Source organism: Gavia stellata, chromosome 1 (assembly GCF_030936135.1).
Source record: "Gavia stellata isolate bGavSte3 chromosome 1, bGavSte3.hap2, whole genome shotgun sequence".
Lineage (NCBI taxonomy): Eukaryota > Metazoa > Chordata > Aves > Gaviiformes > Gaviidae > Gavia > Gavia stellata.
Genome location: NC_082594.1, coordinates 59,766,089 through 59,780,969, shown reverse-complemented (window position 1 = coordinate 59,780,969; position 14,881 = coordinate 59,766,089). Strand labels below are relative to the sequence as shown.

Below are 14,881 nucleotides of genomic sequence, written 5' to 3'. Positions count from 1 at the left end.
CAGAATTTAGGAAAAAAATTTCTTTCTTGACAAACAAAGGGATCAAGAGGAAAAAGAAGTCAAGTCTGATCCCAAAAAAGCTATCAGATCCTATGCCAAACCAAAGGAAAAAACAGAAGATATGCAAAACTGTGCCGTACCTATCAAAAATAGGCACTGGTAAGGTAAAAGAGTTTCACAGTATTTCTTATTTTGATTCAATAAGAGGATAATACATTACACAAAATCAACAATCAATAATCCAATTTGGGGTTTCTGCAGGGCTTTGATCACGAAAGGTCAATGAGTGACTTAGGAAGAACAGAACCTTTTCAATATTGGCTTCATACTCTATTTCTAGCATAACCATTATTACTTCTCATATGGACGAAAGACAGTTACTCCCCTTTATTACAGCGGTATCTTCCCTATGTTTGTTAAATGTAGGTCTCGGATCTCTCTGTTCACCTCCTGCTGTAGCCAAAGAATAGAACAGAGGTGTCACACTGCTAAACTTGATCTCTGCCACATGGTTAAGCTTTACGCTCTAAAATTACTTGATCATCCCTGCAATCAGCTAGGTTAATTAACCAAAGTTTTCACATTCACCTCTGCTGCTTTACCTTTCATATATATTGTTTCTGCCTTCTTCAATGATGCACTTTTACAACTGAAATAACTATTCTCTAATCTAACTAGGCATCACTTGAAAACACAGCATTCTAAACCTGACTTCAAATCTTTTTCTCACACATATACCTGTTATTCTTTTGACCAAATAGCTCCTATGACAGCATAAAGGCTTCAAAATAAAAAGGATACGCAAGATAAAAGCACCAAAAAGAAAAAATAAGATCAGACCTGACATTTCACTCATAAGACCTTCTTCAAGCTATTGTGAAGTTGATCAAAGACAATACAATTGGTTTGTTCCATTGTTTCTACATCCAGAGAGATGACCACATGGGCAAGATGTTACCTTCCCACTTCTAGTGCCTCAGATAATGTTTCCCATAATATCTTCATCACCTTCACTCACAGATAAGGTTGAGATTTTGAGAAGTACAGACCGTTACACTGTCAGTGGAAATTTACTGCTCAGCATAGACCAGAAAAAAATAATTTATCAGTAACATTTACCCTTCCTCTGAAGATACCACTACGCTGGGAGAGAATAGTACCTTCATTTTCTAAATATCAAGGTCAGCTTACCCGCTCTTAGGAAATAGTTAGGCATACTGTTTCTTTAAAAAAATTACTTACCTACAAAAACAATTTTCCTTTGAGATATCCATTACGTACTACCATGATGCGGGGATAAATATCCTAATTATTTCAAAACACAGTTTTGTCCCCACATCTAAACTATGCCCACCTATGACTCATATACACAGTCACAAACAGAACAGGCTCACTGTTTCTCTTAACCCCAAATCCTTCAAGGATTTCTAGACAGAGTGATAGGAAATGTAGAGTCTGATATGCATACATGCTGCACAACTAAGGAGAGCTTGTACATAGAGTCTACTCCAATAACATACCTTTCTGTCAAGTTCTTGCCTATGTACATTAATTCAAATTGTCGGTGGCTTCAAGTAGCACCTTGGCAGTTAATCTGGAATATGATCCTGAAGCACTTGGCATTATAGCGAGATCTTTCAGGGACAGCTTAGTGCTTGGAGAAAGTGAAAGAAGTTGCTGTCTCCCTGGCACCTTCCAAGGACAGAAACATTCCTGAGAGACGCTAATAATGGAGCATGCAAAAATGTCACAAAAATAGTGTAACTGTTTCACTTGCATTCTAATACAGTCACTTACTGGTAAACTAGCCTCCCTTTTAAATCTCCTGCCTCTTAGATCTTTGTCACAAGCAGAAATAGAAAGAAACATTTTTGTCCTTTGAAGTGAAACTGAAAGAACATCATTCAATTTAAAAAGACACTGGAAAACTAATATCTAGGATAGACAAGGCAATCTCAACTCTGAATGTATGCAGCTAGGAAGAAAAAAAAACACATAATACAAAAATTATTTCCTGCCCGAGACGAAACTCAGGGAAATTTTGGGAAATTGTTGAGAGACCTTCCTAAGAATCACCTTATTCTGAAAGTCCTGGATGCTAAGGTTTAACCCAAAGGACACAAATCACTGGAGAAAAGTAGAGACAGCAAAGAAGAATAAGCTGGCAGCTAGCAAGTTCTAAGGACTTGCTCACTGTGGATGCTAATACGGATCTTGCATGCTAGTACAGAATACAATGGAAGGGCACTGTTCCATCCTTACTTGTCCAGGAAAGGCCTGAAAATGTAGAAAGAAGGTTTAACACCCAGTGTCCTGAAGCTCAGCATTTTGAGAATACTGTGTTCAGTTTTGGGCCCCTCACTACAAGAAGGACATCGAGGTGCTGGAGCATGTTCAAAGAAGAGCAACGAAGCTTGTGAAGGGTCTAGAGAACAATTCCTATGAGGAGCTGCTGAGGGAACTGGGGTTGTTTAGCCTGGAGAAGAGGAGGCTGAAGGGAGACCCTATTGCTCTCTACAACTACCTGAAAGGAAGTTGTAGCAAGGTGGATGTCAGTCTCTTCTCCCAAGTAGCAAGTGATAGGACAAGAGGAAATGGCCTCAAGTTGCGCCAGAGGAGGTTTATATTGGACATTAGGAAAAATTTCTTCACCAAAACAGTCGTCAAGCATTGGACCAGGCAGCCCAGAGAAGTGGTTGAGTCATCATCCCCAGAGGTATTTAAAAGACATGTAGACATGGCTCTTAGGGACATAGTTCAGTGGTGGACTTGGCAGTGTTAGGTTTATGGTTGGACTTAATGATTTGAAGGTCTTTTCCAACCTAAATGAGTCTATGATTCAAATTGGTATTCCATGGAGAATCAAATGTTTAATCTCTTTGAACACTACAGCAAAGGATAGTGCTAGATGATCACAGTGAGCAGAAGGGCCTATGCGTGACACTTCTCCATAACAACTTTCCTAAATCTTAACTTTGGGCATCAAATAGTACATATAGCCAAGTGCCTCTGAACAGCTGGACATTCCTTCACCCAAGTGGTGAGGCAAAAGTTTAAGCACTTCAAAAAGCTTCTAACAGGTTCTGAAATGGTTAGATAGGACACCTGCTCTCACCAAAGTGAAGTTTAAGAGCACTCCTTTGAGCTCCAGTTATTGAATAGGAAGTCAGCTAAGACTCCTGCACATTTACTTTCCATAGATCCATTTACTTTAGCTCGATCCTAAAGGATCAATGGATTTTCTGATAAGCTTACGGGCCTTGTTTCTCTACATGGGGAAGAATCCCGTAGTAATCACTCTAGCAAACAGGCAAAATACAACCACACCCTCACAGTTTTTCTTGCCAAAGTACATTGTCGCATAGCAACTGTCTCTGAAAATGACTAGAGAAGAGTTTGGGCAGGGGAGGAACAAAAACTAAATTAAGGAATAACAGACTATTAAGTGTTACTCATCTGTTTAAATTTCAGTCTCTGTAGCAAAATGAGAAGCCAACAGCATCTTCCAAAAAGGTGTGAAGCTAGAAGCAAAGAAAATCACTGTAAATCACCGGAAGGTTTGTGTAGCACTAACTTCACCCAGCACTAACTAAAAAACTTGCGATGATCAGATGTGTCTTACTGTGTGTGCTTCCCAGAACAGAGTAGAACAACTGATTATGTTAAAAGAGTATAAGCATAGTTTGTTGGTCTTCTATTTGAAACTGGGGGATTGACCACCATGAACACCAGGCTCCCTTGAATACTGTAACCTCATCAGGGTGTGAACTAAAGAGCTTTCTCTCCTCAGAGATTTGGTTTTTTTTTTTTTTTTTACAGGAGACTGAACTTCCCCAGGAAAACTGGACATGATCCCGTAAGTATAAGTTCAACATGTGCAGAATTAGCTTTAAGAAAATCATAGAGATTATTCTCAAAGCCAAAAGGCCCTCAAAAATCAGTCTCAAACTAGATAATTAGGAAAACATCATCATAGGAAAAAAGTAAATCAAAAGAAACTTGAGATGAGGCCAGAGTCAAAAGCCCTAAATTGTACAAAAGACAAATAAACATTTTCGCTCATAGCATCCTTATCTCTTGGGTTTCATGAAAGAAAAAAAGAAACTTCAACCTATCTCAGAGCTCCTAATGGCAGCTACCATTTAAAATAGAAGGAAAAAAGGACTACTAAGGACTTCATATTTCCTCCACCCAGCCATACAAGAAAAGGTGTTCCCAGGAGTCATTAATCAATGAGACTAACCGAAACAGCATTCACAGAAAGGGCTAACTTCAAGCTTTACTGTCTCTATGGTGTCTCACAGCAGTTAGTGCCCTGCTTATCTGCAACTGTCTTGTAACCTTTTGTAAAGAAGTGGATTCTGCAGCCAACTGCAAGTGGCTGTAAGGCAGATAAGGCTTCCAAAGCTGTCAGTACAAGTCTGGCAGAGTCTGAAACAATCAACAACAAGATGGAAGAAGAGTTTTCATGCCAAATTTTGCCAAATTGACTTGCCCACACTTTTTTGTAGAGTTATAGGAAGGGATGAGAAAACTTACTGGCAACTCCAACAGAGAAACCCAAGAAAGTTAAAAAGCTGATATTTCTAATGAAAGAAAACACTCTGATCACAGTTGGCTGGTAACAGGAAGAGATACTACTCCCTTTAACATGACCACAGGCATGGAGAATGGGCAGGTAGTACCTTACACATACTCCTGAGGCAAAAAACTCTCCTCTGAAATCCTTAGGTATACGTATATGCACACACACATTGTATCGGGATCTGAAGCCTTCACACTTCACAAACAAAAACATAGTAAGATCTTTAGGCATAAGGCTTCGAGAAATTCACAAGCACTACCAGAAAGCAACAACAGCTATTTAAGCATTTATTAGTGGGCTTGTATCCTTAGATTTAAACTTTGGTTTTTATTTTAAAGTCGAGGTCATAAACAGCACCAGTCTCACAATTATGATACAACATTAACTTATATGCTGCCTCTAAACATCATTTCAATGAGTGCTTTTCCTCACATCCTAAATTGTTGCATCACAGAGTGTGCCATAAAATAATGGCAAACCCATCCCAGCTGGTGAACACATTACCCTGGGAATTCCCACGGGTAGTGATATACCTATATCTGGTTTTCTGAAATCAGAACTTCCTTCTGCCCTTTTTTCTACACATATTCTCTGATGAATGCCCTGCAACAGAAAACACAGCAAGACCATACCTTGCGCAGCAGCAATGTATTTCAGCTCCATTTGAAATCAGTGTAATTAACATCATTTAGTACTTTTGAGTTACTGGACACCTACATCTATAGTTCACTACCATGAATGGTACCCAAAGGTAGCATATAGTATTTAGTACTTTGTGTTCCATTTCAAATGGAAATAAACAGTATTATCTGTCGCTCTCACAATTACTATAACACAGTCAAATATCTGTATCTGTGGTAAAATAAATACCTACTCCATATTTATTTTATTCTTAAATCCAAAAGTTGAATGGCAAAGGAAAAATATCTCAGATATATTAAGAAAGTCATCTTATACCACATGTATTTGATTGGTAAGATCCATATCCATCTTATACAAGATCATGAAAAAAATTAACAACACAACACCTGTTTTCTTCTTACCAAAAGACATCATGAAGCAAGATCAAAACACCCTCAAGTACATCAGAATTGCATTAGAGTCAAATGACTATAACTTAAACGTTTATTTACTTTGTGGTTTTTAATAGAATAAAATTTGCTTGAATTTGTACAATAAATAAAATCAGCAGCTTTCCAAAAATGCTTTCAGCAACTATGAAGCTGCATCAAGAGCCTAGTATACATACCTCGGTGCCTCCTCCACAACTTTCTGGTTTCTCCTTTGAATGGAGCACTCTCTTTCATTCAACCACAAGGCATTACCATGTTTATCTGCCAAAACCTGAAACAATAACATGCTGCTATTAACAAAGACATGTATGCATACGGCCTTTTGACATTATACTATTATGTAGCATTCGGTTAGTTTAATTTAAAAATAATTTTTCTCCAATCTAGAAATAAAGGTTGGGAAAAAATGCTAGTGTAGAAAATTAATTGTATATGAAATACTAATTGAATGCTCCTTCAAATTCTGAACAGGATTATTTTAAAGACTCTACATATGGCAAAAAACCACTCACTTCAAAATTTGTGAGAAGCTCCCAGAAGTTCAGAAATCAGAAATAAAAAGACTGAAGTAAGATTAAAACTACATTTTCAAGCATTTAAAATTGTATTGCATAATGAAATTACTCAGAAGCATATTGTTAATCAATATCTTGTGACAATGAAAGAGAAAAATCTCAAAGGATGCCATTATTTTGCTCCTGAACTACACACAAAAGTTTTCAGAAACAATGGCTAACTGAGCCTTCTCAGTAGGCAAACCACAGCACCCTGTCTTTAACAAAGAGGAAAAAGTCGTCAGAAAGTTTGTAATCTTTTATTAAGAATAACAAAATTTGCTACTTCCTCAATACTGCCAATGGAAATTAAAGCAGTTGTTTCAAGAAATTTCTCAAAAATCAGGTGTCAACTACAGTTCCTAGCTGCAGCTTCAGTTCATGGAAGAGTTAAACATACAGTCAAGCATCAGCTCCAACTACCTAAATTACACTTCAGAAAAAACACAAGTTTGGAACAACAGAACTGCAACTTCAAACTGGAAGGAAAAGAAAGAAAAGGAACCCCATCCCTTTATGAAATCAACTGTACGGTGCAGCCATTTCCAATAGCAAGAGACTGGATTTGAGGATTCAAGTAGACTTCATCCAGTCTTACGATATTAGACTCTACACTTATTCTTAGAACAATTACTTTCATTGCAGACCACACCTGCTCCCTTTCTTCCTTATAAAATCCTCCCTGTAATCCATTTTTTTCCATCTTCCTGCTCTGATCTGCAGGAACCTGTGCCAATATTCATGCTTCATTCTTTAATAGTGCGTTCTACACTGAAAACAGACAAGATAAAAAAAGGCGACAATCTTCCTCAAACTGTGTTAACTCAACCATATCTACTCACATTTGTGACAACGAATTTGTATTATTTATTATTCCTTTTAGCACTACAGAGTGAGCATGGCACTAAGCAAGATGAAGTCCTACATCCATGACACCAATGTTTGCTGATGCGCAAATAATCTGGGTAGATGTGACTGAAAACGAGGCACTGATCTCATGAAGACAACTCACATGCACTGTGCAGCATCAGGATCAGACTCACCTTTTCCTCAGAAATTTTCTTGCACTCCCATAAATTTATGGAGCTTTTTAGGGGAAAAAAAAAATCCCCTCCAAAGAGTTCTACAAGATTGATGACTTGGGGAGTTCCTAAACTACAGTTTGTCCCACAACCATCTTCCCTGCCCAGGGGGAGGTCTAGCAGCAGCAGCACGAGGGTACTCCAGCCAACCGATAGATTCTGTAACAGGCAAGTCAGTACAAAGACAAAAAACAACCAACCAGCAGCATCTAAAGCAACTTCCTACCCGAGTCCTAACTCATCCAATCCAGAACTAAACATCACAGAGCTCTACAGAAACTCATTTGGGAGGACGAAAGAATTTTTTCTTTTTTGTTGTTGTTGTTGTTGTTCTTTTTTTAATATTAAAACAGTACCTCTAGGGCATAGCACGGTACTCAGATGGAAAATCGCTGTCCTGTAAGTAGAAGGATTCCTTGTGAGCACTTCTGTTTCATTGTTAGAAAGCCTGCAACTTTCCACATAATTCAGCCTCACCAAAGCAAACAAACCAAAAAGTCCTGGAATATTTCAATAAAAATGAGTTCCTGTGCTTCTCTTCTCTCTCTCTCTGTGTCTTCCTGAAGGGGATAATAAAGTATTTTTCTAGCCAACTAGTAAATATTTTCTTTCACTTCAGGACATTTCTTGTATCCTACTTCATTTCTGCAATCTCGATCTTAAAATAAATGTTTTTCCATTATCAGTTAATATGGCTCAAAAAGAAATATGCATGAGCATTTACTATGAAAATGTAATTGTAAATAGAATAAGCAAAAAACCATCTAGTGTTAGGCTTTTACTTTCATTTTGGGTCTCCTATTTTCATTATCAGAAACTAAAGAAGATACTTACTTCATAAAACAATTACATTTCAAAAGACATTTACAGAATGTTAAAATCATCATCTCTGAGTTGATGCAAGATTCCAGTACACATCTCACTAAAAATGCATGTCACAGCTACAGCTTTTTTCCTCAATATCTAAATATTCCTTTAAAAAAAGTCTTTTTTTGTGGGATTAGATGATTATGACATTAGTATGTGCTATGTAAATCTATATGCCAAAATAATTAAATATAACGTATTGCAACCTCTCCTACATGATTCAGCTAAATTCTATTTCCAGTTGTAGGGTTGCTATTTAGCCAAGTAATAGTTAGACATTCCATGTACTCTTACTTTAAACTCAGGTCCTTTATATCAGATATTTCAGAACAAGACTTCAAATCAGTTCAAGCATAAAGTCTATTTGGACTCTATTTTCCTGTTAATTGTTTTAGTCTTTTCTCATGTTTTACAAAGTGATTGTTTTATAGCTAGACACAGGAAACCCCTTATTTAACAATTTTAAGTACCAATGCTTTGGAGCTATATGAGAATGTTAAAAAAGTTCTATTTAAAAGTTACTGCTAAATTAATAAATATTTGGCATCTGGTCTCAACTTGTTTGTATATTTAGCAGTTTGAAAATGAACCAAGGTCAACGTCCTAAAGCTGACTAGAATATGAAGTTAAAATGATACGCTATGATATTGTTAAAAGGTACCAAAGTGTTTGTGTAAGGAAAACAACATTCACTGTACGCTTATAAATGAAACTATAAATTATTAATGGCAAAGCTATTTTGTTTAATCTGTGTGAAATTATTTGACTGTTCTTAAATACAGTACTACCTAATTTTTTGAGGTAATCTTTTTTAAACCTAAAGGAATCAAGACAATGTAAAATCTGCCCCCAACTCATGAAAGTATGGACGAATCAATCTAACTTTAGTCATCAAAGAGTTAGTAGGAAACTGCTGAAGCTCCCAAATCTGCAAGCACTGAAAGGAACAGATCTTTAAGGTGTACTGATTTGCATACAAAAAAGAGAAACAAAGACGTAGGTAGCCAAAAATTATTAGCCATAGCAAGAGAATATAGGTAGAAGCTCTAGCAATCTGACCTCTTTTGTAACCTAAGATTAATGCTGAAATTAAGTGTTCACTGTTGACCTTACCGTGATCCTTCAAAAGAGAATAGGTTGGGTTTTAAATTTCGTTTTACCAGACTGTTTCTTTATTTCACATATGCAATAAGTTAGCCTGTGCACAGACAAGTTTTATATGGAAATTTAAAATAAATAAAAACACAGGAAGCATCAAGTTTGAACAGGCACATATCTGGCAGAGTAAAAAATGTTAAATATTTCTCTCTTACAAATCATTCCACACTATCAAATTTATTGTTGTTGGTTCATTCACAGTTATTGAGCTACTGTCAAAATACTTCAGGCTCTCACTGTAAAAGAAAACATGCTACAACTTAGAAAGTTATTTTGGACAAAAATAAATGAAATTTCTGTTGAGGAAACTGACATACTCCATGTGGATTTCTTGTCAGGAAAGATTATTTCAAGGCTATTAAGAAACACAATTTAGTTGCCTACATAAGATAAAATACATCACAAATTTTAAAACCATAATTTTGTTAAAGAGCCTGTCCAAAACAAACAAGTCTTGTTTTGCATTAGCACATCTGGCTTAAGACTAGATCCAATAAACGATATAAATGGTCACAATCCAGAAGTTAAGGAGAATACACCTGATTTTGAACCGCAAACTGCCCAAAATGAGACACAAATCCTCTTGAGTTCCCAGGGAGGATTAGGTACTTCAGAACAGAATCCAAAACATTGACAAAACCACCTAAAGCTTGCAAGAAAAACGTTAAGCACGGCAGTGCTTGAACTCCTACATCCTCTGCTGCGCGCAAGCACTGCAATCAGGATCCAGAGTTCAAGCTCCAGCCCTCAAGACAGATGCTTACAACCATTTATTTTTTTTCAACGAATTGAGCACTGTTCATTGTTTTCCTGCTAAAGAAAGGCTAGAGAATAAAAACAGGAAGGCTGTATTGTGCATGATAGCCATGTAGTTTGAGCAGCGGCCCACGACTCAGGAAAACGTAAGACTCTAGGCCTTTCTTAGCGGAGCATTTGAAACGTTTTGAACTTTGATTAGTTAAGGAGTTCAAATCTTATTAACTAAATGATAAATAAGAATTATAATACAAACCTGGATTTCTATGTGACGAGGGTTATCAATAAACTTTTCTATCAGTAAGCGATCATCGCCAAAACTCGAAGCAGCTTCTTGAGATGAAAACCTAAAGCCTTCCCTTAAATAATGAAAACAAAAAGAATAATCTGTATTTAAAAAGTTAAGACAAGTTCTGAAGTATATAAGGAGAAGGAACACTTATTCATTCCGGTCATCTGGCAGTTTTCATCAATCAACACACATACCCAAAAACCAAGTTTTACCATTTGCATTTGATTCTTTAATGAGCATCCCTTTTTTCTTTGTTTTCTTACTAAGACAAAAAAAATACATTCTCAAAGCACAAAGAATTTCAGTGTTTAAAAAGTCTAGGCCTTTCTGACAATTATTTGTATGAATTTTCTTTGTTGGCATCTTCTTCTGCAAAAGTAATAAAGTTACCAAATTTTAAAAAACATTAATTACAAAGTACTTGCTATACAAAAGTAAAGGTGAAGCTCACCATCACTTAGGGTACACAGTCCTCTTAAGAATAGCAGAGGTTAGTTGCACCTTAGATGAAAAAACTGCAGATGCAATACTTCACTTTATAGAGCATACCAGCTGTACTACTAGTTTCTCCCTGCATTAAAGTATAATTGAGTGTTACACTGTGCATTCTGTACACTTCCCTCTGTTTTCTCTTTTACATATGGAATTACTCAAACAAATAAAGCTTGTAAGACACTATATTGACTTTATTTTTCATGGCAGAAAGATTACTCCTAGGGGGCATAACTGCTGACATACAACTTCATGTACAGGTTTCTCAGGGTGAAATGTACCATAATGCAGAGACCCAAAGGCTCCACGGAAGTTTTCTACAGGCTTAGTAGTCCCATTTATGTTGATACATATGGAAAGTTTGGGGTAAATTTCTGTGAGATTGACTACGGAAATGCAGCAGCCCTGACATTTGTGCCCTGAATAAGAACTACGGCACAACTGAGTTGAAGTCTCCACACTTTCCCTCTCTTGGATATAGTTCAATTCCACAAACAAAACCGCGACAATAGAACCACGAGATAGGTAAATCTACAGAATAGAGATATGTATGTTTAAAGGTATTTCCCCACCTTCTTTCAAGATTATGGAATAATATATAAATATAGTCTCTCAAAATTATAGCAATGTACAATCTTTCCTAAAATCATATTTAACTTCAATATACTGTATCACTTAATAAAGAGAAAAAGGGACATCAAAATTTGTGATTCTGTACACTACCTGATCTGTCCAAAAAAACAAAGTGAGGTAACAAACAGCCATACACAGTGTTTGAGCTTACTGAAACAGATTTAGAGCTATTTTAACTCCTATATCAAAGGCTCTGCTTCCTTTTGTAAACATTCTATCAGACAGTTTTATGCACAATTGACTCTTTTCCCTTCGTTGAAGTATGTGCTAATTAGAAATCTAAACTGCAATACCTGTTAAAAAAAAAGTCAGGTGCCTAATTATCTAATCCATACATCTGTAAATCTTTTTTAAATTATATATATAACAGGAATTACTATCTCAGTCAGGTATTCTGACCTTGTTTGTATCTTACAAATGTGTGTAGTTGCATTTGCTCAGTGATAAAAATTACCATAAACACACTTCACCTTCCTTAAAGAGCTCATACTAACCAAATGGAGATGGATCTGAGTCTCTTTATGAATATTTGGAATAAAAAAAAAGCTCTTAGGCTAGAAGAGAATTTGCATTTGAAGCATTACCCTTTCACGAAGCAGCAGCCCTACAGAGCCTCACTGCAAGGAAAATGCTTCCCACGCAGCACAACTGCACCGATATGTGCGACCAAGTCCAAAACTTTCCTGCCCACGCTAAACCTGGAAGGGAAGTACAAGGGAACTCAGGCCAGGGAAACCTGAGCTTATTGTCCCTGTCTGGGCCCAGACACAGTTTACCATACAAGCAACATGCTGTCTGCAGCCTAATGTTTGACAAGACACAATCATTCAGGCTGATGTGCCTCACCTACACAAAGACCATCGTTGATACCTCTACGCTATGACTCAAAGCAAAGAGGTGCTCTGGTCAGAGGATTCCTGAGCAGGGGCTCTGCTCAGATCCGCACTCCAAACACTAACCACCTGCTAACACAGCCATCTTCACAGTCTTCCAGTGCCAGCCACCTGCGCTAGACTAGGCAGGGAACAGAGAGGACAGACTGTCCATTAGACACTACTGGGTGCCCCATGCTACAGGGACACCAGCTGAGCTGGTATGCAAGGAGCACAGCAGACAGCAGCAGCTAAGAGGGGCTTTGGCAGGAGACGTTTTTGGTAGTTTCCATTAGGAGTTGTGGTAGAGGTAGTTTTGACAGCAGGGGTTGGGGGGTGTTGCCATTTTTGTTGCAAGTTATTTCTTTAGTCAGGCAAGATTTTCTGTTGAGTTAAGGTTTTTCTTAGGTTCTCAGTAACTTAGCAGCAGTTTTCTTTTTTTTTCCCCCCCCCCTTATATGCAGATTTGATGCTTTCAGGTGCTGCCATTAGCTTCTGCTAGCTGTTTTCCAACTCATAGATTGATAGACTGGTTCATGATGAGAAGGGGCCCATGGCTGGCTGCTGCAAGGATGATTCACACCCCAGGTCAGCCACCTGGAGACACACACTGCCACAGAGCTGGTAAGCTAGAGCACTGCTAACAGTATGGCCCCGTGCAGTACACACGGTGACTTCACAGCCTCAGCTGCAGGAGAACCCAACACACCCCAGATGCCTTGACCCAAGTTGGGCTTGGAGCAGGGGGGCTGAAAGGCCACCACAGCCCATACCTAAGGCAGGCAGGGAACACCACTGCCTCTCCTCAGGGGCAGGGTGGGTCATGCTGGTGGGAGCTGCACACTACTCAAAGCCTGGAAGCATTGGGGGGGGTGGAATCCAAGAGGTCCACCTCAAGCAGCTGTACATAAAGGCATGTGGCCAAGAAAACAAACAGGAACTAGAGCCTCCATGCAGACACAGAACTGCAATATCCTTAGAATAACTGACATGGTGAGACAGGTAACACAACTGCAGTGCTGCAATGAATGGCCACCCAATCTTTAAGACAGGCAGCAGGATAGGCTTGCCCTTTTTATGAAAAGGGAGGTCAAATATATGGATCTCTTCTTGAGAAAGGGGAAGAGGGTGAGAGCTGGAAGGTCTGGATCAAGAAAGAGGCCAGTAAGGGTAATACTGCAGTGCAAATTTCTTAACAGTTTACCTGCTCAAGCTGACAAAGCAGACAAATTCTTCTTTACGCAACTCAAAGTCTCCAAGACCTTGAGTGTGTGTGTGTGTTTTTCGTTTGGGGGTTTTGGGCTGTGGGTTGTTGGGGGTGGGGATCGGGTCCTATTGGTTTGGGTTTTTTTAAAAAGAAAACTAACCTCACAGATATCTGTTGTAAAAGCAACACAGAAGACCACAAGCAAGCTGGGAGGTTTCTGGTGGATTTTGGGGACAACTTCTCAACACAGACATTAGATGGGCCAAAGAAGAGGGATCACCAGTAGCAGAAGAGGATGGAATGAAGGATCTCTTGAGAAATCAACCCATATAAGTCAGTAAGACCAGATGGGATGCTAAGAGAGGTAGCTTATGTCTTTGTGAGATGGCTCTGTCATCTCTGAAAGGCTTTGGAGGTCAGGAGAGATTCCTGATGACTGGAGGAAGACAAACATTGCACCCATCTTTGAGAAAAGCATGAAAGAATCAGGAGAACTACAAGCTGGTCAGCCTCACTTTAATTCCAAAGAAGAGTCATGGAGCAAGATCTCCTGACAGCTATTTCTAGACACATGAGAAAGTGACTGAGAACAGACTAAATTTACCAATAGTATCATGCTTGACCGATCTACTTGTCTTTTACACAAATACACCTATGAATTACAGAAGAACAGCAGATATCTCCCTCAACTTTAGCAAGACCTTAATGATCTCCCACAGCATCACTGTTTCCAAGGTAGAATGTTACAGTCTACATAGGTGCACAACTAGATGAGTGAAAAGCTGGCTAGATCCTTGGGGTCAACGTTAGCAGCTCATCCTCTACCTGGAATCCAATACAATGGAATTTCCCCAGGAATCTATTATTCTGGAACCAGTTTAACCTCTTTATCATTGACCTGGAATGCACCACCACCAGCCTGTGGACCACACTAAAACAGGGTCATCAATATACTCAAGGGCAAGGTTGCATTTCAGAGAGACCTAGACAGTCTGAAGGAATGAGCTCACAAGCATCTTTGAGTTTCCACAAGAACAAATGCAGAGTCCTGTACCTAGCACAGCCTAACCCCACACCCCCACAGCTCCCCTGCATCAGTACAGTCTGTGGAACTGACTGGCTGCTTAAGATGACTTGGAGGTCCTGGTGGATAACAGGCTGTGATGCAAGTGACCAGTGCACCCTGACAGTAACGAAGGCTAATTGAAACAGTGGGCTATATCAACTGCAGCACCACCAGTAGACCAACAGCAGCAATTATTCTCCTTTACTCAGCACCTGTTAGACCACATTTAAAATGCTGCATCCAG

At 38.6% G+C, this 14,881-nt stretch overlaps 1 protein-coding gene across 1 annotated transcript in view; it reads right to left on the bottom strand.

Moving 5' to 3' along the window:
• Positions 1–14,881, bottom strand: part of PCCA (propionyl-CoA carboxylase subunit alpha) — a 302,331-nt gene that overhangs the window by 178,662 nt on the left and 108,788 nt on the right. Inside the window, exons 10-11 of the mRNA XM_059832438.1 lie at positions 10,332–10,434; positions 5,835–5,929 (exon numbers count right to left, since the gene is read on the bottom strand). Coding sequence (XP_059688421.1) covers positions 5,835–5,929; positions 10,332–10,434 — 198 coding nt within the window. The remainder of the gene's footprint in view (positions 1–5,834; positions 5,930–10,331; positions 10,435–14,881) is intronic.